The sequence below is a fragment of the Python bivittatus genome, unplaced genomic scaffold, assembly GCF_059951505.1.
Source record: "Python bivittatus isolate LINGU-HERP-01145 unplaced genomic scaffold, Pbiv_v1 ctg000690_np1212, whole genome shotgun sequence".
Classification (NCBI taxonomy): Eukaryota; Metazoa; Chordata; class Lepidosauria; order Squamata; family Pythonidae; genus Python; species Python bivittatus.
The window spans coordinates 20423597-20447163 of NW_028277096.1; the positions used below are offsets into that span (position 1 = coordinate 20423597).

General features: G+C 45.9%; 1 protein-coding gene across 6 annotated transcripts in view; it reads left to right on the top strand.

Moving 5' to 3' along the window:
• BCAS3 (BCAS3 microtubule associated cell migration factor) overlaps positions 1 to 23332 on the top strand; it is a 514094-nt gene extending 490762 nt beyond the window's left edge. For 3 of the 6 annotated variants that reach the window (XM_088152585.1, XM_088152584.1, XM_088152587.1), the window contains one exon: positions 17399 to 22540. In XM_088152585.1, coding sequence (XP_088008711.1) covers positions 17399 to 17568 — 170 coding nt within the window. In that variant the 3' untranslated portion in view covers positions 17569 to 22540. The other 3 variants (XM_088152589.1, XM_088152586.1, XM_088152588.1) reach the window with 1 other exon arrangement.
• Positions 23333 to 23567: the final 235 nt, after the last annotated feature.

The window sequence follows — 23567 nt, forward strand, 5'->3', positions numbered from 1 at the left end:
TCATTCATTCATTCATTCATTCATTCATTCATTCATTCATTCATTCATTCATTCTCATTCAATTTGTAGAGCCGCCCATCTCAACAAGTGACTCTGTCTTACAGCCACATTCCTGTCTTCAGGACAGAGAGCCAGGTGGGAACGATCTACTGTATCAGACTATAGGGGTGCCCAGTCTGTCCAGTTAGATGTTCCCAGGAAGCCAACCAGCAAGACCAAAAGGAAATGATCAAGTCATTTAGACGTTCCAAAGTTCATACGTCCATTGATATGTGTAGCCAACAACTCAATAACCAGTTCCCTAACCATCATGAACTTTCAGATTCCTTTCTAACAGCGATGGAACGTTTCTACCTTTTGAGATGAACAATATGGATGTGACAGGATCTCTCCTTTACCTGAAATTTGGGAGGGGACAAATCTCATGTGCAGGGGGGGGTAAATCTTTTGAGCCAAGGGTCGCTTGATAGAAAAAAGCACTCCCTGTAGAACTAGACCATCTCACCTTCAGTCTACGAATCTTCCACAGAACGTTTCGGCCTGCACTTCTTTGTTAATATCCCAGATTTCCCAGAGGGTAAAGTGCGAGTTCAGCGTTGGCTTTGAACAATGTACATACTGAAAGCAAAACTAATACTTTGATCTTTGGAATGTGCAGATAAGTTTAAATCTGGTTTACGGGAGCTGAATCTCTCTGCATGTTATCTTGAGTACAAAGAAATAAACAAACCTAAGATATATGTCTTTGTAGAAGGAAAACAAAGGCAGGGCTTAGGGGTGTCTGCAGGGTGTAGACATGCAACACCTTAAAAACAGACAGAGCTTCAATCACACAGTCGTGGCCGCCATCTTGACTTTTTTGACCATACCCTACAGACACCCACGACAGCTGTTTTCCAAACTTGGAGTTTCAGAGCGCAGGGGCTGCCCTTTCACATCTTCTTGCCAGGCCCTTAAAGCTGGGCGTGTGCAAATTGCCTCTTTTTAAATAGCCTGGTAGAAGTATGCAAGACGTTTCAAGTGTGAAATGTTTCACCCCAAACGTGGAATACTGGCTTCAAGTCCAGAAAGGCTGTCCCAACCTTATCAGAAGTCCTCCAGTGCTGGAATGGCTCTGCTTCAAGTTCGGAAGAGAGATTGCACGTTCAGAACGGAGTCGTTGCGAGTTTGGAACCCTCGCAGGATGGGTGAAACAGCAGCAGGAACATTTCGGGTAGGGTTGAAAGAACAGTTTCAAGGTCTGATCCACAATATTTGGAGCATTACTACCCCGGTGCTGGACAAAAGAGGCTGTCTGGGGTTATAAGTTCTGAACTTTTCTGCCGTTCAGAAGAAAAAAGGGCAACTCCACGTAGATTGTGTTAGTAACATCAACTCACTATGAAATTCTAATTTTATCAGGACTCTCTGGAGCCACGGGACATGCATTTACCCCTAGTGCACAGAGGTCACTTTAAGCTATGTTTTAAAAATACCCCCAAGCTCGTCCATCCGCTCATCCTCAGCCTCTCCCTCCAGGCCTCTGCTTAGTTGCGAAGGAGGGTACGAAACAATTGCGTTTTCTTAATTAACATTTATGGGGGTGAAGATGTCACAATCCGACCATTAAGAGCAAAGCTCTCTTTTATTGAATTCTTCTGCTGCGTTGCTGAGGCTAATTACATTTTGTGTCACAAATAAAAACCAGATGACTCTCGGGACTTGGGCAAACCTCCGGCGAGTGAGGATTTATCTGCTGGTATGGGTAAACAGCATTTCTCGTTTCACAGTTATTGCAAATCCTGGCTGGCTGAGGACTTTGCTTTTGGAAACTCACGTTGATTCAAGTCTCTCTGGGGGAGAGAAGAGGTCTTGGGGGAATTTTCAGGCCTCGAAAGCAAAGCATCCAGATCCAGATGCTGAATTTCTAGAGCCAGCGCAGGGTAGCGGTAAAGATGTGGATTAAGAATGAGAAGACCTGGGTTCAAGTCCACCCTCAGCGCATGCGGTGATGTGGGGCCTGTCTCTCTCTCTCTCTGACCCAAACCTACCCCACAGGGTGGTTGCTGTGAAGGAGGGTGTCTTATTAACATCCTCTTCAGCTCCTGGGAGGAAAGTGAGATCTAATAAATATATAAATAAACAAATGTCCTCAAGGAGAGGAGATTAATATTCCTCAATCCTCCCTCCTCCCTCCCTCCCTCCCTCCCTCCCTCCCTCCCTCCCTCCCTCCCTCCCTCCCTTCCTTCCTTCCTTCCTTCCTTCCTTCCTTCCTTCCTTCCTTCCTTCCTTCCTTCCTTCCTTCCTTCCTCTCTCCTCCCTCCCTCAATATGGAGATCACCCAACTCCCTAAAGACTCTGGGTGGCTTGCAATAAACACAAAGAAAGACCAAAAAAGTTAAAAAAAAAAGTTGGTCCAGAAGAGTAAAAGAAGCAAACATGTGCAAAGCCAACAAAGGCTCAGCGTCCACCCTAGCCCCAGGCCTGGGAGCAAAGCCATGTTTTTAACAACTTCTGGAACAGCTGTAGGGTGGAGCCATACAAATCTCCTGGCCGGGCCAGATTAAGGCCAACCGATGCTCTAAGCACAGCCGACAATGGTGCCCTCAGCCCTTCCATTATTGAACTGACAAGACATTAAGACTCAACCTTTTAAACGTTAGTCACTCACCGTGCCAAAAAAATTGTGTTTTTTTTTTTAACAATGCAGATTAAAGTTGAACAAGCAGATAAGGACCATTACAAAAAGTTGGATTTAAGTTGAGTGTGGCAGTGAAAGAGTTAAGGGCGCGATCACTAGAGTGAAAAGCCCTGGTGCTCCATTCCCTTGGTGCCCCAGACACGTGCTGATTTCGCTTAGTGGCTAATCCAGGGCGATGCTGTTGCAGAGGGCAGGCGCCGCAACTGAGAAGATGTGCTGCCCGGCCCCCAATAGATGGCATTATTTAATTGCGGAGATCTGGGGCACACCCACTCTGCTCAATACCACTAGAGAGGCAGAAACTATTGGAGACAGACGGTCCCTGAGATACCTGGGCCCTTCTTGACTGATCCTATTAGGAACCAAAGGTTAAATCAGGAGCGTCTACAAGGAGGGGGTTAGAAAGGTCAAACTGGTGGCCGTAACTATGTGGTGAAGCCCCATCCCTTTTTTACATGCACCACATGTATGGCACACAAGTGAGGCAGGGCTTCAATCCCATAGTCACCACCTTGATGTTCCAAGAAGCATGCTGGAAGACTTAAAGGACCCTCCCCCCGAGTCTCTGCCCCTGAAACCTTATGTGGGAGAGACCCTCAGCATCCCTACTCGAGACCTTCAAATTAAACGGGTAGGAGGCAGTCCTGAACATATCAGGGCACCAAGCCCCATAGGCCTTTCTACATAAGTCAGAAACATCACTTTGAATTACTGTTCGTAGCCACTGCAGAGCCCAAAACGCTTGCATGCCAGGAGTGCAATTGGTCTCACCCACCAAAAGGTGAATAGTCTTCAAGGGAAGCCCTGTGTAGAGTGCATTGCAGTCATCTATCCTAGAGGAGACAAGGGTGTGAATTACTCTCCAGGGTCTTTTTTCTTTTCCCCCAGAGAGTTGGAATTAAAGTTGGAAGCACATTTTGTTTGTAGGCCCCAAAGTGCAGTGAAGTGAAAGGGAGGGATGGGACAGGGGAAACATCTGAACAGACCAGGCCAGTAGAAACAGGTTTCCTGGTTGTTTGGATTTGAAACGCTCCCCCATTTTGCTGCTCTGCTCATTCAGGAAAGGAGATTTTATGGGTGAAGGACATCTTGGGTGTTATTCACAGCTAGTCCTGGGCTGCTTTGAGAGGGCTCCTACTTAATCAGTTCAGTTGGAGGCTTTTCAGCTTCATTCACACAACCAGAGTTGCTTGGTGAACATTAACCTTCGGTTCTTCTAGGTTTTTGTGGTGGCTTTATGTCATATGTGGACCAAGCTCATTTAGTTTGTTTATGGTTTATTATGGGAATCCAGAAAAACAGGTTCAATAACCACTGACATTTGATGGACAGCCCTGGGTCTAACAGAATATTCACGGGAAAATGGCAAATACACCCGTTTCCCCAATTTCTTTTCTTTTCCTTTTTTTCATTTCTCCTCCCTCCCTCCGTCCCTCCCCCCCCCTTCCTTTTTGAGATGGTCACCATCTCCTTTCTGCCCATGTGCTAGAAAAATGCTATATTCTGGTCCTTTTGGAGGAGAAAGCTGCTATCCAAACATGGCAGCCTGGGATGTTTGTTTGTTTGTTTGTTTACAGAACTTAGATGGCCGCCTATCTCATATAATGACTCTAGGTGGCTCACAGCAATCCATAAAACATAGTTAGAAACAAAGATACCCTGCCCCCCTGCCCCCAGCGCCAGGGATCCTCCCAGCTCAACCCGCATCCTAGCCCAATGCTTGGGGGAAGAGCCAGGTCTTCACAGCCCTCCAGAAGGCTAAAAGGATAGGGATCCCTCGGATCTCAGGTGGGAGGCTGTTCCAGAGGGGTGGGGTGGCCACCGAGAAGGCACGCCTCTGAGGTCCCATCAGGTGGCAGTATTTAAGGGAGGGGACCTGGAGCATGCCCACCCTATCTAACCTCGTAGGATGGGCAGATGCTCTCAGGGAGAGCTGGTCCTGCAAATAACCTGCCCAAGTGCCATGCAGGGCTTTAAAGGTGGTAACCAGTATGGGGGATCAGTTCCTTCCAGAGTGCTCCATCACCAAGGAACATCCTGAGCATGCTGGGAAATATGGTTCCTTTCTAAGTGCTTGCAAAGCCATTATTTGATCATCTTTGCTAGGATTTTTTCAGATATTGGTGTCAAGCTGATTGATCTATAATTTCCTGGGTCCATTTTTTCCTTTTTTAAAAAAAACAATGGAGCCACCTCTTCTCCAGTCTTCTGGCACTTCTGGTGTACTCCAGTTCTCATAGTCTGTAAAACCCAGAGCTCGCAGCCAACATGACCTTCAGGGATTGGTTTCTTCTGATAAAAGGGAGCTTCCTAAATCAGCAAAAAATCCATTTACACTCATTAGACCACCCTTCCCCAATTTGGGGAATTCTGGGAGTTGTAGTTCTGAAACATTTGCAGCATGCCAGGCTGAATTAGATGCTAGGAACTCAGTCCAAAACTACTTTTATTGTCTTGAATGCCTTTGAAAGTTTTAATCTTTACTCATATCATTTAGTTCTGTGATCCCCAGAAAACACTCAGAAGGAATCTGAATGTAGGATGCGGAGAAAGGAATGTCTTGCTTTTCCATTAACTCTTTGAAACTTCACAGTCATTTTTTCTCAGCTGTGGCTACGTTACAGTGTGTAGGTCAATCACCTTGAAATGTCGTAACACTGAGCACTCAAATGCCTATGGTCTTTCAATAGACGTATGATATGTGTAGCCTCCTTTCAACTCAATTTTTGAGCCAGAAGCATTTTTGCATGATAGAATTCTGATTTCTAGGACATCAGATAGCAGGTAGAGGTTTGCATGTTTCAATGGGCCCCAATATTAAAAAAAATAATAATCCCTTCATGTAAAAACAGTTGGTCCTCATGGAGAAAGGTTCAAAGAGCCTGAATCTAGCTGCCTTTCTATAATCCAGTGTTTCTCAACCTTGACAACTTTAAGATGTGTGGACCACAACTGCCAGAACTTCCCAGTTAGCCATGCTGGGGAATTCTGGGAGTTGAAGTCCACACATCTTAAAGTTGCCAAGGTTGAGAAACACTGCTATAAGTCAATGTTAACTCCTGGCAACATTCTCCAGGAAGATCTGTCCCCAACCAGGTCCTTCAAGTCCTCCAGTGGTGCACCCATTTCTTCTGTAATTGAGTCCATCCACCTTCTGCTGGTCATCCTCTTCTTCTCTTTCCTTCCACCTTTCCCAGCATTAAAACCTTTTCCAGAGAGCTGGGTCTTCGCATCATGTGTCTGAAGAAGGATAATTTGAGTCTGGTCATTGGTGCCTCGAGTGAGGATTCTGGGTTGATTGATGATCCATCCGTTGGTTCATTTTCCTGGCTGTCCACGGTATTTTCAGGAGTCTTCTTCAGCACCAGCATTTAAAAGTGTCAGTTTTCTATAGGACAGCATATAAAAATATGACTTCAGGCCAGATGCGCACACACACATCCACCCACCTGAAATTGTTGGTGAAGTTGGAAGGGGGCACCTTTTCCACAGGATTCCTGCCTTCCCGGGTTCTTTCTCAGTTCTTCATTCATTAAAATGAGACACTTGCTACAGAATGAAACATTCCAAGTAACCTCAAAATTGGGGAGGGGGAAATTTGGGTCCTCGACAGGGACGGTTGACATTTTGAGGTTAAGCTTTGCTTGAAATCTGTCATTCAGCATAATTAGCCAAATGATGCCCAGACTATGAGGTAACTGTCTGCTTTCTGAGATTCATAAAAATAAGCTAACTTTTGAGATTCATCTATCTTCCTGGAACAATATCTGCTTGCTCATCAGAACAAAGTGATAATTTGGAGGACTTTGTTCTTGGAATATACTTCTAAAAAATCACTTCTGCGTGATCTTTCAGTTTATGTGATCATAAGCTGTGGAATTATTAGATGATTGTGTATACCTCCACCTTCACAGCCTTCTGAAAGTTGAGTGGCCACAAGAGCGGGTCTGGCTGGTTTTTAATGGTCAGATGGTGCTCCTTGTGAGCAAAAGTCATATCTAGCTTCATTCGTAGTACAGAATCTTTCTGTTCCGGGTAAATCTTACATTTACCCTCCAACGCAAAAGTGGCAAATAGAAGCAAGCAACCTCCCCATCTTCACTCATGATTGATTCACAAATATGCCTAGCTATTCTCTCTTCCCAACCCAAATGCGAAAAAGCTCAGTTAACTCCCAAATGCATTCATTTTTTCGGGTGCAATGCTTTGAAAAATAACTGATGCAAAGCGTATAGAGAAAATCCTTGTCATCCTGTTGCGAGAATTTTCTCCATGGAGTTAGAGTTATTTTTCAAAGCAATACCAATTTTCTTGGGTGTCGAATGTAGAAATAAGCTGAAAAATAGAATGGTGGGGTTCTAACACTTGCCTTTTCTTGGAGGGTAGCACTATCTGAGTCGTTGAGAATCGGGTGGCGTACAAATTTCATAATTAATTCATTTTGGGGCTCCTTCCTATGCCAGAGGCCAGTGAATATGGGCAGCATTTCTATAATCCCAAACAATATTTTTTTAAAAAACTACTAATTATTGCTACATTTTACTATTAAAAGTGCTGGTCTACAGACATGTTTGCACACAGGGTCATTTCTGCTGAGTTGTTCATCACAGTGTCTTTTTCTAGTCAATCATTTCCAGCTCAGACATTCTCAGGAAAGATAGATAGATAGATAGATAGATAGATAGATAGATAGATAGATAGATAGATAGATAGATAGATAATGATAGACAGAACATTAAGATATTGTATTTTATTATTTTATTTTATTGCCTCCCAGAATGCCAACCTTCCATTTTAATTTTAATGTAACCTTCTCTTGGAAGGGATTGTATTGGATTCCTCACGATCCGTTTGTGTTTAATCATTCTAAATAATTTGTCTTCTTTAGAAAATCTGGCCACCTCAACTACTCACCCCTCACTCCAGATAAAAGCCACTTCAGGTTTGTTTGTTTTTTTTCAGATATGAGAAGCAGTAGATAAATATTTTAAATAAATTAAATAAATACTGCGTGGATACATTTAAAAACATCTGTCTGATCCTTGGGGGAAAGGCTTTATTTCTACACAAGTCACAAAGACACTTCATTATCTTTACCTTCTATATGCTTTATACATTTCTTTTTAATGTTACTTTCCATCCATTTACTGTGAACAAATGTTATTCTAACTGGCCTGTAATTTCCTGCTTCGCTCACATCCCATCTCCTGCTTTCGTTTTTCTTTTAAACGGTGTTACAATGGAAACTTTGCAATATTTTCAATCAAAGAGTAGCAAGTGCGTATTTGAGATGAAAGAACTCTTCGGTGGATCTTGGGGGATTATATAAAGAAGGCAGCAGCTGTTTGGGATATACCACCCCCACCCCCCATCTTCCTAGAGCAGTGTTTCTCAACCTTGGCAGCTTGAAGATGTGTGGACTTCAACTCCCAGAATTCCCCAGCCAGCCTTGCTGGCTGGGGAATTCTGGGAGTTGAAGTCCACACATCTTCAAGCTGCCAAGGTTGAGAAACACTGTCTATAGAGTCTTCCTACTGGTACCACCAATCTCTCTGCTGGCCCACCGTCTCCTGCCTTCCTAGCATCTTCCCACTGGCCTGGGTATCTCCATCTTCTCACTGGCCCACACAGCTCTATCTCCCTACCAGCTTCCCATTCCCTCGTCCAGTCTTCCTGCTGACTTGTCCACCCCCCCCATCCTGAACTGTCTGTTTTATAACCGTCATAAAAAGGGCATGTCTTATTCAGCGTAGTGCAGAAGAAGATGAGATGGACCTTAGGAAAAAAATTAACAACCAGCTCCCACAAGCAGGACCGGACCAGCTTGATGACACCCCAATGGATCTGCTTGTTTTCCCCTTCCCATTAAGAACAGCAGTAGGTAAGTGGCATCTTGCAGGGGTTTGGGGCTTGATCTGCCAGCATCCCCAACCAGCATGGATGGTGGCAAAGTATTATGGGAAAGCATCAGGTTCCTGATTTCTGATCTAGAATTTCTTCTCTTGTCATTGTTGTTTGCCTTATTTCTCCTTTTTTCCAAAAATGCAGAAAATTCATTCTGTTCTCTGCAATTTCCTTCTCCCCTTTTAAAATATTCTTTCTACCATCTCATGGGCTCCAGGGCACATAGACCAGGTTAAATTCTACACCATGGTGTCCTATTCAGTCCCTGATGTGACACCATTATTCAGGTAGTATTTATTTCCTTTGCTGATGCACAATATAATTTATATCTCAGCTTTCTCTATAGAAGTGTTTCTCAAACTTAGCAACTTTAAGATGAGTGGACTTTAACTCCCAGAATTCCCTAGCCAGCATGACAGTTTTGCAGAGGTCATTAACTGAATTACATGGTCGTTAAGTGAATCACGCAGTTCCCCATTGATTTTGCTTGCCAGAAGCCGGCTGAGAAGGTCACAAATGGCAATCATGTGACCTCTGGACACTGCAACTATTGTAAGTGCAAGCTGGTTGCCAAGTGCCCGGATTGCAATCACGTGATCGTGGGGACACTGCGGCGTGTGAGGACCGGTTGTAAGTAGCTATTTAGTGCCAATTTAACTTTGAACGGTCACTGAACGAATGGTCGTTAAGCAAGGACTACCTGTATTCTGTGGTCTAGATGGGATGGCAGGGGCTTTATCTGGGGCAGGAAGGGTCAACCTGGGTCTGATAGGGTTAGGCAAAGAGAGAAACTGGGTTTGACCCTGACTGTGCCCAAAAAACAGGGAGGAAAAGGGTGCAGCCTCCATTTTGTTTGTTAGGTTTATTTTCTCCACTACAGCTTGAAATTTGCCTGGAGCTCTGAACAGGTCAGATGAGAGGAAGTCATTCCTAAGATCCCTTGACTGCTGAAGGCAGAGGTGGGAACCTCACAGGTCAGCTTCGGTTATGCCTAAATCCATAAGCAGACAGGACACGCCATTCTCTTTCTATCACCTGACTTTCTGTCTTGTTCCTTCTGTACTCCTTTGGCCAGAGGGCTACCAGTGAATCATTGGCACCCCCAGGGGGGCTAAGGGGAGGTCAAGTGACGATGTCACACGCGTCATGATATCATGGCAGAAATTACGCAAGTTGCACCACTTGTGTCATGATATCATGACACCAGTGACATCATCATGGCTTCTACTGGATGCCTACGGCTGGAACAAATCAATCTCGCCATGCAACCTGTACTGATAATTTGCTGCGGGCTTTTGAAATTAGTCCACGCGCAACCTGAAGCCCTAAAAGTTCAGACTGGACGCTGCTGGGTCCGAAGTTTAAAGCCATGCAATGCGAAGTGCTTGATCAGAAGAGAAGTCTTCTCCAAATCCTACAGAGACCAACATCCTGGAATGGCATTGCCATGCCTGTAGTGTAGAAAACGGTTTCTGGAAGCACTTGCTTTTTTTCATCTGATGTACTTTTAATTATCCAAGAATTGCGACAACGCAAACCTGGAAGGATTCCAAAGGAATGGAAACAAACTGACATTTTGACAAACTGAGTTGTCAGGGCTCTTGTTTTAAAAGTCTTTTTCTTGTTAAAAACAAATCCTCACCCAGTCTATTTTTATAGCAGAAAGGGTGGGAAAATGGAAAACCCCTAGGAACGCTTTTGTCTCTGAAACCACGGTTGTGGTCTAACTGGAAGTGGGTTTGGGTATTTCAAACTGCAGGCCGTCTTTGCTTCCCAGTTCATGGTCCATTTATTTTAATTGTGCGCTGATACTCCGGGGATGGACTGTGCAGCGTAAAATGATTAAAACAAGGAGAAAAAAAAACATTTATCAAAGTCCTACAACTCGGCTGAAAAATCTGTTCCAAAATCTGTCCCCCGGTCAGCCTGTGTGTGTTTCTTGATTCTGTAGCCGTGGGGTCCATCCGATCCCCCGTCAAAGGGTCTGAGAGACTGGTATTTGGAGAGTTCCGGCTCTCATGTCTGGGGAGCAAAAAATAGCAAATGTTTCTAGTCCTTATGAACGGCCTTGGCAAACTGTTTTAGCCTGACCTGCTTCACAAAGTCTCTCAGGGTTCTTGCTCGGCTTGGTGTACATCTCAGCTCTTGGCCAAAAATTCTGGGACATGCCTGGACTAGATTAATCTCTTTCCTGAAGGGAAGAATGAAGCCATATTCGCAGAGAAGTCAGATCCCTTGTGTAGATCTGTGTTCCAGTGACTAATGTCTAGGTCAGTGTTTCTCAACCTTGGCAGCTTGAAGATGTATGGACTTCAACTCCCAGAATTCCCCAGCCAGCCATGCTGGCTGGGGAATTCTGGGAGTTGAAGTCCATACATCTTCAAGCTGCCAAGGTTGAGAAACTCTGGTCTAGGTTTATCTTCCTGTCTTTACAAGGCCATGGAAACTTGGTCATTCTCTTGATGGCCTTGGAAAATGCTGGATCAGTGTGGATGTAAGAACTCTCTCTAGCCTAGGAATCTCGCCTGGGAACTGCTGGTTCCCTATTCCACACCTGAAAAGAGGAACTGTAGAACAGGAAAAAGTTTTAAAAAGCCCAGTTAGAATAGTTAGCAAGCGAGATCAGACTCCCCGTCAGGAAAGCCTGGCGTCATGGTAAAGCAAATAAGTGGAAACAAGACGCAAAAAAAGCAGCGATGGAAAGGTGCCCGATCTTTGTGGATGCAACAAAAATCGAGACCTCCCTGAGCGTGGAGGGAGGCTTGGAGATCGGCCTCTGCAAGGCCTGGGCCATGACCGCTGTTCTACAGTGGCAGTTTATTTCATTTTATTTCATTTTATTGTATTTATTCATATATCACATTTATATAGATGCCCATCTCACACCAAGTGACTCAGCTCACGCAGGACATTTGCACTGCGGAGAAGGCAGGGTCGCCCCCCTCTTTCAGAAGGCATCTGCCACGCCAGGGAGATCTGCGGCCTGGGAACGCAAGGGAAAGGGACAGAGGCGTGCAGGACCAGCTGGGTTCGGGCAGAGCACCCAAACGAAACAGAACCAGGTTTTGGGAACGGCGGGGCTGGATCACTCTGAGAACTTGGTTCCGCTCTGCTTGGACAAGCTGGCAGCTGATGGTGGCTTGCCGGTGACTTGTACACACAAAGCTGGAATACTGCCGGAGTGAGTTTGGTGCAGCGGTGAAGGCGCTGAACTAGAGATGGGCGACGGTGAGTTCTAGTCCTGCCTTAGGCAGGGAATCCAGCGGGGTGACTTTGGGCCAGTCCCTCTGTCTCAGCCCAACCCACCTCACAGGGTTGTGGTTGTGGGGGATATTGAAGGACGGGGCATTAGGTGTTCCGCCTTGAGTTGTTCAAAGTAAAGAGGGGATATAAATCTAATAATGAAATAAATAAATGTTGGTCCCACAAGCTGGCCAGGGGACAGAGCTCCAGCTTTGTGTGTGCAGAGGGAACAGGGACCCACTTCAGCTGGCCTGCTCTTTGCCACTCGGCGGGCGCTCATGAGCCATTTTCAGGGGGGTGGGGGCACACGTTAACGTTACCATTGAGGAGCTCAGGAGAAAGTTGGAAAACCCCACCCTAATGCAATGGAACCATCCTGTGCCCCGTAGCCAAATTAGAAAGGGGACTTATGGGGACGACTGTGTTATCAGGTGATTAAAAGAAGCATGATTTGGTAAAATGCAGGGAATTAGGAGCAGAGATGGCAGATTTCAAACACACCTTCCAGCTTCCCGCCTCCCCCTTCCCCAATACTTGGAGTGCTGTCTGAACACAGCAACATGGGAGGGAAGGTGTCTGGGAGGGGCTGCCACCCCTTCTTCCACCCTTCCTGTTAATTTTTCTTTTGAAAATGTGATTGGGGTGTGTCTCGGCATCCCTGTAGTTTTCAGTGGCAAAGTATTTGGCCACTTTAAGATGTGTGACCTTCAACTCCCAGAGTTCCGCAGCCAGCCTGCTTTAAGATGTGTAGCTTTCAACTCCCAGAATTCTGGCTGGGGAATTCTGGGAGTTGAAGTCTGCTGGGGAATTCTGGGAGTTGCAGGCCACATATCTTAAAGTTGGCCAGGTTGAGGAGCACTGCAGGGGTCGGGAATGGAAGGGAGAGGTTAGTTGAACCTCAGAAGGTTGGTGCTGGACGAAGTGAGTGGTGCGTGAAAATGAGGCTACAATTAGTTCTTTCCACCCGCCTGCTCCCATTCAGGAATTGCCAAAGGGGGCATTCCCTTAGCAAGCAGAGCCCCTGGAGTTTAACGCATCCTGACAGGTTATGATGATGAAAAGCACAAACGCCTTTCCTCGGCTCCCGTCCACCTCCCCCCCCCCCCCCCGCCATCGCCACGTCGGCCTGGCCGTCTTGGGCTCCCTTGGCCAGGGCTGCATCTCTGCAGGAATGTGGGCATCCTCCATGGCAGAGGGAGCGGGAGCGTCTCTGCCCGCCTGGTCCTGCCTCCTCTTTCCGTCCTCTCCCCACGGAGGAGATATCTTGATGCTTCTGCTGCACAGCCCCTTCTGTCTGGGGGAAGCGAGAAGGGGAAAGGAAAGGCGATTAGGAGCCAGAATCCACCCGGGAGGGGATTCCACAGTCCTGCAAGAGCCACGGCCGGGAGAGAACGAGCACACACGGACATAAGTGGGAGAGGGGAAGCGTGATTTATGAGCGTTCCAGGGCCCTGTGGATCTTCCAATTAATGTCCCATATAAAAATGCTTTTGCATTTAAGCCAACCCAGGGCAAGGCCGCCTGACAGCTCCAAGAGTTTTCTTTTCATTTTTGCTTGCTCTTGATGAGACAGAAAATAACGATGGCCTCTGCTGGACTTTTTCGCTCCCTCCCCACCCACCCCCCATTGGCTCAAAAATCGTAAAATCAAAGGGGGGTGAAGATTCATCTAATCCAGCTGTTCTTGGACAGTCAAGGAACTGTCTCCATTTTCCAACAAATTTGAGACTTCAGGGTTCAGTTTTGCCCACCCTGGTGGGGGCATCCATGCAAGAGGTGTCAAAAAAGTCAAAATGGTGGATAAGACAAGGGGTGCAGCTCTAACCCCCAAGTTGTGGCTGCCATCTTGACTTTTTTGACCCCTCCCCCTTGTAAACAGCCCTGCATCTTGGGCTTAACATCATGGGATAAAACGATCAGATGTTTCCTGCTTCATCCCCAGTTAAGCCATTGATCTCTCTGGCCCCCAAATAATCAATTCTGGTCCAATGGGATTTTTCAGACAGCAGAATGTGTAAGTGCCATCTGGAGATGTCAGGGATTAAATCAAAGTTTGTTTTTGCCTGCAAAGCTCCCCTTGGAAGAGTTTGGACTTCCTACAGATCTCACCACATTTAGCAAGCTTGAAAGGGTAGCTGCGTTCTGTCTAGATCCACGACTGCATCTGAGACGCAAGGCACAAAATCATTTCTCCACTTTTTCATGTTCAGTTGTTCCCCCAGACCCCAAATACAATTAAATGAAACTCCTTTCTTCTTGAATGGGATGTTAATCAGCATTTTCCTCCCCATCCCCACAGCTCCCTATTCCAGCGTGTATTTTCACGGGATGTGATGGCTTTGGTGAGATTCTTTCCTCCAAAGTCACATTCCCACAATGGCTGCTTCGCCTTTTCCTCTTCAATCTGAAGACAATAATTCTGTCATTTTATAACAAACCCTCAGACCCTCCCATCATTGCCACCAAACTATAATTTTTGATGGGACAAGAGAAGGAAAATATTAAGTAGTCGATTGGTAAACAGTGCTAACTGTCATTTGTTGATTTCATCTGTAGCATAATTAAATCAATTTGAGCTTAGTTTTACCCTAGCCTCACCCACTTGTCCATCCAGGCCTGCCTGTTTTTGGAGTGAATCCCCTGGCACTCCAGAGACATCCTAAAATTCAACAGCCAGCATGCTTTAAAATGTGTGTGGACTTCACCTCCCAGAATTCCCTAGCCAGAATGCTTTAAAATGTGTGTGGACTTCAGCTCCCAAAATTCCCCAGCCAGCATACTTTAAAATGTGTGTGGACTTCAGCTCCCAGAATTCCCTAGCCAGACATCTTAAAGTTGCCAGGTTTGAAAAACACCGATCTACACAGAGCATTCAGAACACCCCAAAGTGGGATATATAAAAATGCACCCTCGTAACGTTTTTTAAAATGTGAAAAACAGTTGAGAGCAAGATGTACATTTCACTTTGATTTCCTCCCCCTGCTGCTGTATGGGGGCTCCGATTGAGGAAATGTGTTGGGACTCAGCTGACCATGACTCACCCGCTCTGTAGAGCCATTAGCGCGGGAGGCGGAAGAGGGTTCACATCACAGCTGGAAGATGCATTAAGCCAAGACGGATTTGAGAGAAGAGGCTGGATTTCACAGAAATTGCCTTAGAGTTGGGCTCCAGATCTGCTGGGAGGTTCAGCTAAGAGGCAGCGACTGGCACCCAGCTTGGACTCCCACATCCTAACCCGACACTCTAACTCCTGGACCACGTTGGGTCTCCCCACGATTGCTCATCCTGATGTCCAAATGCCGGGTCAGCTTTCTGGCTGCTGATCATCTTTATTGTACAGAACTTACATGGCTGCCTATCTCACACCGTGATCCTAGGCTGCTCACAGCAACCAGCAAAAAGAAGCACATAAAATATTTTGTGCCCTTCCCCCCAGGGTGCCATAACAACCCACACTACCGACCCCCAACTCAGTCCCAGCCCAGCCCAATGCTTGGGGGAAGAGTGACAGCCTTCTGGAAGGCTAAAAGGGCAGGGGCCCCAAATCTGAGATGGGAGGCTATTTCAAAAGGTTGGGGCAGCTGTGGAGAAGTCTGGCCACCAAGTTCCCCCAGAGGACGACATTTGGGGAAAGGGACCTGGAGCACGCCCACCGACCTAACCTGGTGGGACAGCCAGAATCCTGATCTGGACTATTCTCGCCTGAAACATTTTCTTGAGGTCCTACTTTTCTCATGCAACCACATCCTCTCTCTCTTTGCGTTCATAAAAACAATTACACAAAAGGAGATGAACTTGCATCTCCATATTGGAAGTGATTTTTACCTAGTATGCATTTACTTTGGATTGCTGGAGCTTTCCAGAATCCCTCATCCCCCATCCATTTTTTAACTGATTGATTGAATAGGTGCCATCAAGACAGTGTGTTCACTTTGAACAATCGCATAGGCAGACTTCATCCATGTGGTTTTCTTGGTAGAATGCAGGAGCGGTTTACCATTGCCTTCTCCCACACAGCATGAAATGATGCCTTTGCTGTTGTTACTAAAGTGATCATCCACCTCCAGTATCTTTCTACAGGTAGTCTTCCTTTAGCGGCTGCCCCGGATAGCTGCCATTGGCAATTACCAACCTTGATGAAAAAATAACTTTGCCACCTATGCATTTAGGATAACAAAAGCCTTTAGTGTGAAACTGATTAAGGTCTGGTCAGTTTCAGGCAGCAGCTATGAGCTGGCTGGAAAGTTCTAATCAACTAATTAAGGTCACAATGCTGAGCTTATTAACTTGCCCTTAGCACTTAGAAAAGTGCTGAGCTTGCAGAAAAGCAGGTCAGGAAGAGATACTGTAGCTTGTTTAAGCAATATCTCCACCCTGCGAGGGGGCAAAAAAAGGGGGGGAAATAGGTCAGGCACAGGACAGTGTAAGAGAACTTTATCTGAATGAGATGGCAGCAACCAATGATCTTCCCAGTCTCTCTCTCTCTCTCTCTCTCTCTGTTCACTTAGTGACCATATTGCTGACCATTTCACGAGAACCCATTGCAGTCACTAAGTGAGGACTATCTGTATTGTAGCAGAACTTGAAACCACTGAAATTTATGTTGAATGAAATCAGAATCCTTACAAGTGATCTTCACCTCTGTCTGACCTAGGCTGAAATTCCTAACACTATAATCGTAGGGCACGTCTGTAATTTTGCATCTCTAGCAAACATTGGCCAGCGTTCGGCACTTACGCAGCAGCTCTCCTTTGTACCTGCCTGCAAGTCCCACCCCCTGGTATATACAAACTTTGGAGTACGAATTAACCAAAATCTCTTCATTCCTCTTCTCCGAAAAAAGAAAAAGTAATGACTTGCTACCATAATCCACAGTCTAGTCACAATCCATATATTTGTCCGGGTGTATTTTTCTACATTTGTCTGAGAATTGCAAAAAAAAAAAAACGCCAAAAACTCTTTGAGAGGCTTCTTTAGGAGTGATGATGGTAAGGGAAGATTGAGTGCTAAAAAGATCGACAGATGCCCCGGGCACAGGAAGATGCAGCAGAAAATCCTAAATGCAGGAGCTCTTTCAAGTGGCTGCAAGTGGATATTATGCCAGTCTTCCATGCTGGCTGGGGAATTCTGGGAGTTGAAGTCCACACATCTTAAAGTGGCCAAGGTTGAGAAACACTGCTGCAGAGGATCGGGGCGTGCTTGTTCTCTGTTAGGGACACTTCCAAGTTGCAGTTTGGTAAGGCTTCCTGGCTGTCTTCAGATCATCTCCATGGGTTGCAGAAGCATGACTGAGGTTGCTGATATAATAACGCTGGTAAGTCGGCAGGGGAAAAATATGGCTTCCTTGTTGGGGATGGCGCCACAAAGGGAAAACGCTACGAAGGGAAGACCGTGCGCTCGGCAAGACACTGAATGGCCTTTGCCTCACGAAAAATGCCAGTAGGCATAACGTGCTTCTGCCCTGGTTAAAAAAAAGGGGGGGGGTCTGAAAGCCACCTGGTCTCTTTTGTATTTTGCCCCTTTTTGTGTGTTTCACCCCCCCAATGAACATAGCCCTCTATTTATCCACAGAACAGGCCCAGCCTCCACCACCGCTTCCCAACCCAGCCCCCCAAGTGCCTCAGTCCAAAGCTAGCGGGATCACCTCTAGGGCTGAGAAGGTAGTTCCAGCTCAAAGCAAACCTCCTTCTCTCCCTAGCACTCTCTTGAAGTCCAAGAAAGGTCATCAGAGATGTAAGTAGCCTTGTTTTCCAGCAATCGGAAGGGGAGACCCGGGCAAGTGCCGCAGGGTGTAGGATGAGTCCATGGGAATGGCGTCTTCTCCTCTGTCTCTCTGGGCTTGAGAGGTCTCCAGGCTTTCGTCTGCCCTCCCACTCCTGGGATGTTGGCCCATATCCATCCTCTTCCCCCCAGGAAGCCAACCCCATTATATTGGCAGAGGTTTGGGCAGAAGTCAGCAGCACAATTCTTCCACTGGCCATCTCATTCTCTCCTCAGAGACCTCTGCCACTGCAGGAATTGTAAATGAAGGCTAATTTCTGGACAAAACTTCACACAGCCCTAAAATACACAGCTATCCACCTCTTAACTTTAGCTCTCTCATCAGCCTATTTGGTGTCCTGCCTGCTTAACTATCCCTTCGCTTTTCCCTGCTTGTGGTTCAAAACTGATAACTTTGCAAAACCTGGGACAAGTTTGTTCCCCTCCCCTGCCCTCCCCTGCCCTCCCTTCTCCTGTGGCGCTGGAACACCATTGCTGTGGTGAGGAGCTTCTTCTCCAGCATTGCTTCAACTCTTCCACGGGCTTCTTGGCAAGAGTCCGACGTGTTAATATGGTGGGTTCCCGTCATTCTCACCTTGAAAGCAGAGGTGGCAGTTTTGCTCTTGATGGATTTTTCTTGCGCTCGCATGCCTCAGTGGGGTCTCCTGTGGTATTGATTGACTTCTTCCAAAGATACTTATAGGGGAAAAAAATCTTGTTGTCTGAAGAAGGAAAACAGGTCAGACAAAGGTGAGAGATACGCACGCAATCCCACTGTTGAATGGGGAAGGCAAAGGCAATGTGTCTAAGGTTAATATTTTGGATCTGCAACTATTAAGCCACAGAAACTTACCCTTCTCCAGATATTGTTAGACTGCATCACCCACAGCCAATGGAGCCAATGACCAGCCATGGTCTGGTCCAACCACATCTGGAGGCCTGTTCTTGACCTGAACCAACAAAGGGGAATTCTTAGGGCTGGGATCCCCAAGGGACTAGGCCTCTAAAAGAGAGACACGGGCATGAGAAGATGTTTGGCAGGCTCAACTAAATGCATCTGGAGGCCACCAGGCTTAAAAGAAAAGCAACCGTACCTTGAGACCTTTCCTACAAGTAGGGCTGGACTTTGGGGGTGACGTCTAGGGACCTGCAGCTCAGAGATCCCAAAAGATTGTTCAAGAACCTCCAAGTGATCAATTCAGGATTGGCAGGAGAGGGGGGAGAGCAGCACCTGGGAGGCATCTGGGGTGAATGACTCACGTAATAGAGGCGTGCTAAGCCCCAGCAGATCTGATGCTGCTTACTCCATCTTTTCCATGCTCTTATTGATTAGTGTTCTGGGTGGTCAGTTTATCAAAGCCTTATTTTTTTATTCTCCAACAAAATGGTGCTCATTTCTGGTGAGTTCCTATGGCTGTTCAGAGGACAGCCACCTCCCCACTTTCTTGGTAAGTCCCTTGGATCCAAGGTAGGATTTCCATGGGGAGCATCAGAAAAGTGAAGATGATGGCCACTATGGCATGTTTGAAGCCCAGCCCATTTTTCACACAGGTAAAAAGAGGCAAGCTTTGATCACAAGGTGGTGGCCGCTATCTTGACTGTTTTTTGATATACAGTACAATACACCCTGCAGACTCCTCTGGTTAGGTTTGAGATGAACTCTTTAAAGGCATATCCTACCTTTGGTAGGATCGGGGGTCTGGAGCTTTTTTTGAGAACATGAGAAATTAAAAATTACAGTCATCAATATGGGACTTTTTAGTAATCACTGCCTTTGAAAGCTGTACCACCTGCAAATGAATGGGAGGGGACCTTTTTTTTTTTTTTTTACTGCTTACAACGAAGCAGTTGAAAGAGTAGGGCAATTCTTGGATTTATCTCTGATATGTGGTCCAGTCTAAACTAAGATTGTCATATATGGACTGAAAGGCCTCACGTGATCACTAGAGGGCAGCAGAGAGCTACAGAAAACCCTCACCCTTTGCTGCCATCTATTGGTGGTCTGAATTGTGCATCCCAGATCTAGTGACCCTAGTACAAACGTTGCCATATTTCCATTTTTTTTCCTGACAAAGAAGTTGTCATCGTTTTCCAAGGAATAAAAGACCTTCAGAAACCATGGATGATGCTGTGCTGACTAAGGAAACATTATGGTCCTATTCACACAACACTCTTGAGACATGGTGCGGGGAGGTACATGTGTCATGGGAACTCCAAAATTGAGATAATTGAGCCAACCCAGTGTCCCAGAGGGCATATCAAAAAGGGATTGAGAAGGTAGGTTTTCAAGGGCACCCACCTGATTATGTCACTGCTGATTTTTTCAAAAGTTGTTCCTATATTACCTCCCTGGGAAAGGAAAATGAGAGGAATATGGCAGGAAGTGGGGAGGGCAGTGACAGGCTCCTTGCCTTGCCATGAGGTAGTTGAGAGGACTGAAAGATTGGCCCTCAGATGTCTGGTCAAGTCATCCAAGATGATGGGCTGCCTGATCACAAAGGTGAGTTAGTGGACTGGAAAAGTGAAGAGTTAGGTTGTTCACATTACATGAACGGGGCCTAGGACAAGAACCAACACGGGGAAACTACAGAAAAAGACAAAATTTGAATTAAGGAGGAATTTTCTTGACCATGAAGGCTCTGAAGCAGTGAGACAGCCTGCCTCCTGCAATCCTGGGTGCTCCATCATTGGAGATTTTCAAACCAAGGTTGAACTAGAGCAGGTTCCTCAACCTTGGCAACTTTAAGACGGGTGGACTTCAACTCCCAGAATTCCCCAGCCAGCCCTGGACTAGAGGAACTCCAAGGTCCCTTCCAGCCCTGTGATTCTGTGACTTTCATATTATATTTTCATTCCTAAAGTAGCACATCTTTTTCTTTGTTTCCGCATGTTACAACACATTTGTTCTGTTTTCAAGAAATCAAATCAAAATACATTTGATTGAACCATAAATGCCTTTGATTTAGGGCTCGGATGTATTTTCTGAAGCAGTGGCATTTGCCAGCCTAGGATTTCGATATCTGAAGCAAGACTTGGGCAGTTTAAGAATGTCATGTATTTTTTACAAAAAAGAGGAGTGTTCGTCCTTATTACAGCAAAGAACAAATGTTTGGAAACTTGGCCAAATGAAAGCATTTTGAAAGTCAGGATCCCGAACATCATAAGTGGCTTCTTACTACAATTACTGTGAAAAATATCCATGCTTGATCTATGGACATCTGCTCCAGTAGCCTGTCCACAACGTGGCAGTTATATGCCTGTGGGAAGCCCTTGAGCAGGATGTGGAACTGATCTAGGGAGTGATCTTTAGACCCATTCTGTCTCCAGTGCTGGCAATAACATATTGTGACTAGCAGCCATCAATAATTTGCCTAATTTTCTTTGACAGCCACCCAAATCAGTGGCTGTCGTTACATCTTGCCGTTGCAATTTCCACAGTACAGTTTCCCATGTGCCGCCGGAGGACGCCTGATGGAAAAATGCCATTCTGAAATTCTTCCTGATGGCAAGGCAGGGACAAGGAAGGTAGAGCAGTTGACTTGGTCATAAACGTGTCCTCAGCTTGTGCTGGTAGGACTAGAAAGACTGAGAGCTGAGTGGCAGGGGACTGGAGCAACTCAACAGTCCTCTATCACCCTGGCTGGAAAAAGGCCAAGATCTAGAAGCCAGATCTCGGGAATGTTCAGCAAAACTGGAGGAAAGGAAAAGCCACGATCATGACTTGAATGAAGAATCTTTACTTCTGAAACCCAGTCATAGACTGGAGGTGTTTGGATGACATATAAACTGAAAAGGTTTAGCAGGGAGTGTTTGTACCAGTCGTTCTGTAGAGAGCAAGTGGCCAAGGTTGAGGAACCCTGGATGAGAGGAACTCCAAGGTCCCGTCCAACCCTGTGATTCTGCGACTTTCATATTATATTTTAATTCGTAAAGTAGCGCATCTTTCTTTAAGTCCTGGGAAGCAAGATAATATTTGGAAGTGGCTGAGGCACACCCTCCCTGATTCACTGGGGCATAAGAAGGAGAGGAGGTCCAGCACCATAAGTCTTGTAAGATTCTGTTATTATGGCCAATCTCAATGAAGTGTAGTTCTAGTCTTCCTGTGGAGTGGATTGTCTGGTCAGGTCCACCTAGTGGGGCTGACACATCCCTAACCCTCCTCTTCATACATGGTTCTTTACCCAACGTTTGTGACCTTCAGTTGAACCTGAAGCAAGCCACCATTTGGGGGTTCCAGAAACCTGTACCCAGGTTTGTCATTGTTACAAGTCTCCATTTCTGGAAATCTAAATGATGGCTACAAAGCTTGGATGAAGAGCTGTGCAGTACACATGCTCATTCATTGAGCCATACATTCACGTACCAAAGGGGTGGGGCTTCAATCGCATGGGTGTAGTTGCCATCTTGACTTTTTTGATCCCTCTACAGCAGTGTTTCTCAACCTTAGCACTGGCTGGGGGATTCTGGGCGTTGAAGTCCACACATCTTCAAGTTGCTGAGGTTGAGAAACACTGCTCTACAGACATCCCTGATGGTGTGTAAACTTCATTACACTTCCCCCACTTTTGGAGAAGCTTATATTTGTGACCCATCCAGCAATAATCATTGGTGGTCACCTGGGGAGAGATGCCTATTTTAGGAGGAATGGCAAGAAATACCTTCCATTGGCTACTCATCAGCCAGGCAACACCCTAAAATAATCTCCCCCACCCATGAGGATAATACACTTCCTCACCCAATCAGAACAGCTGTGAGAATTGGGATATTTTACCAGTCTCCCATCAAGTCACTGTGCCAAGATAACAAGGTCTGAGTTACACAAGGGCTCCTTACAGAAAAGCATCCCTGCACCCCATAGTATCCCAGCCCAAGGAACCCACACAGCCTTCTAACGTTGTCCCTCTTTTCTTTTTTTTAATCCCCAGCATTAACCAGAACGGTGTGTTCTTCTTCTCTTGCAGAACTCCAGCGAGAAGGAAGCATCGAAACCTTGAGTAACAGCTCAGGGTCCACCAACGAAAGCATTCCACGTACTTTTGATGGTTACCGGTCACCTCTTCCCACCGAGAGCCAGCCCCTGAGCCTCTTTCCAACGGGTTTCCCATAAACCATGTTCCTGGGGAAAAAGAAATCTTCAACTCAAACTGGCCAACCAGCCAGTCTTCCACAGAAGTTCTTGATGTCCATCTGGCTCAGTGGTTCCCTAAAACACATGGACGCCGTGTCTGCTTTTCGCCCTTCCGGGACTCTACAAACAAAATGCTGCGTTTGCTCTATTGTGCAATATGACTGGGGAGATTCCTTTCATCTGAATAGCTTTCTAATATTTCTCCTCCCAACCCTCAAATCAAGGGAAGTGGCTGTTTTCAAGAAGTATGTTAAAGCTCCTTGCCAAAATGTGCTGCTCCTCTTCCCCACCGCTCCCCTATCTCCATACGGAGATTTGGACTCAAACTCAATTCATTGCTAACTGTAGGACGTAAAGCCGCTGTCCATATTTCGTGCGTTTGGAGAACAGGTCCCCTAATTCAGAGTTGTTGGTATCTTTGCGAATCTCTATCCAAAGCATCACAGTTGGACTAAACACGAATGAGGACTAGATTCAGATAGAGCATGGATTAGTTTCCAAGATTGTTAGTCAGTTCCTGAAATCCACCTTGGTTTGACATCTCTGTGCTCTTCCCCTGATATCAAAGCCAGGAGTATTATATGCAAAGGAGCTCTTTATTTTTTTTATTTTTTTTTCCTCTTCCTTTCTTCCCTTGGGGAAGGTTGATCTTTGATTTTTCTTTTTATTTTAGAAATAGACTTCATTTAATTATAATTCGAGCTGCAAATTTCTTTCCCTAGGCTATTATGTTGTTCCTTGGAACGCCTCACGTCTATGTAAAAATGCATGTGATCTTGAATAAATTGCTATGGCAAAAGGATTGCTTCTACGTTCTGGGGCAAAGTGGTGTTTGCAGGCTCTGTGGGCTCT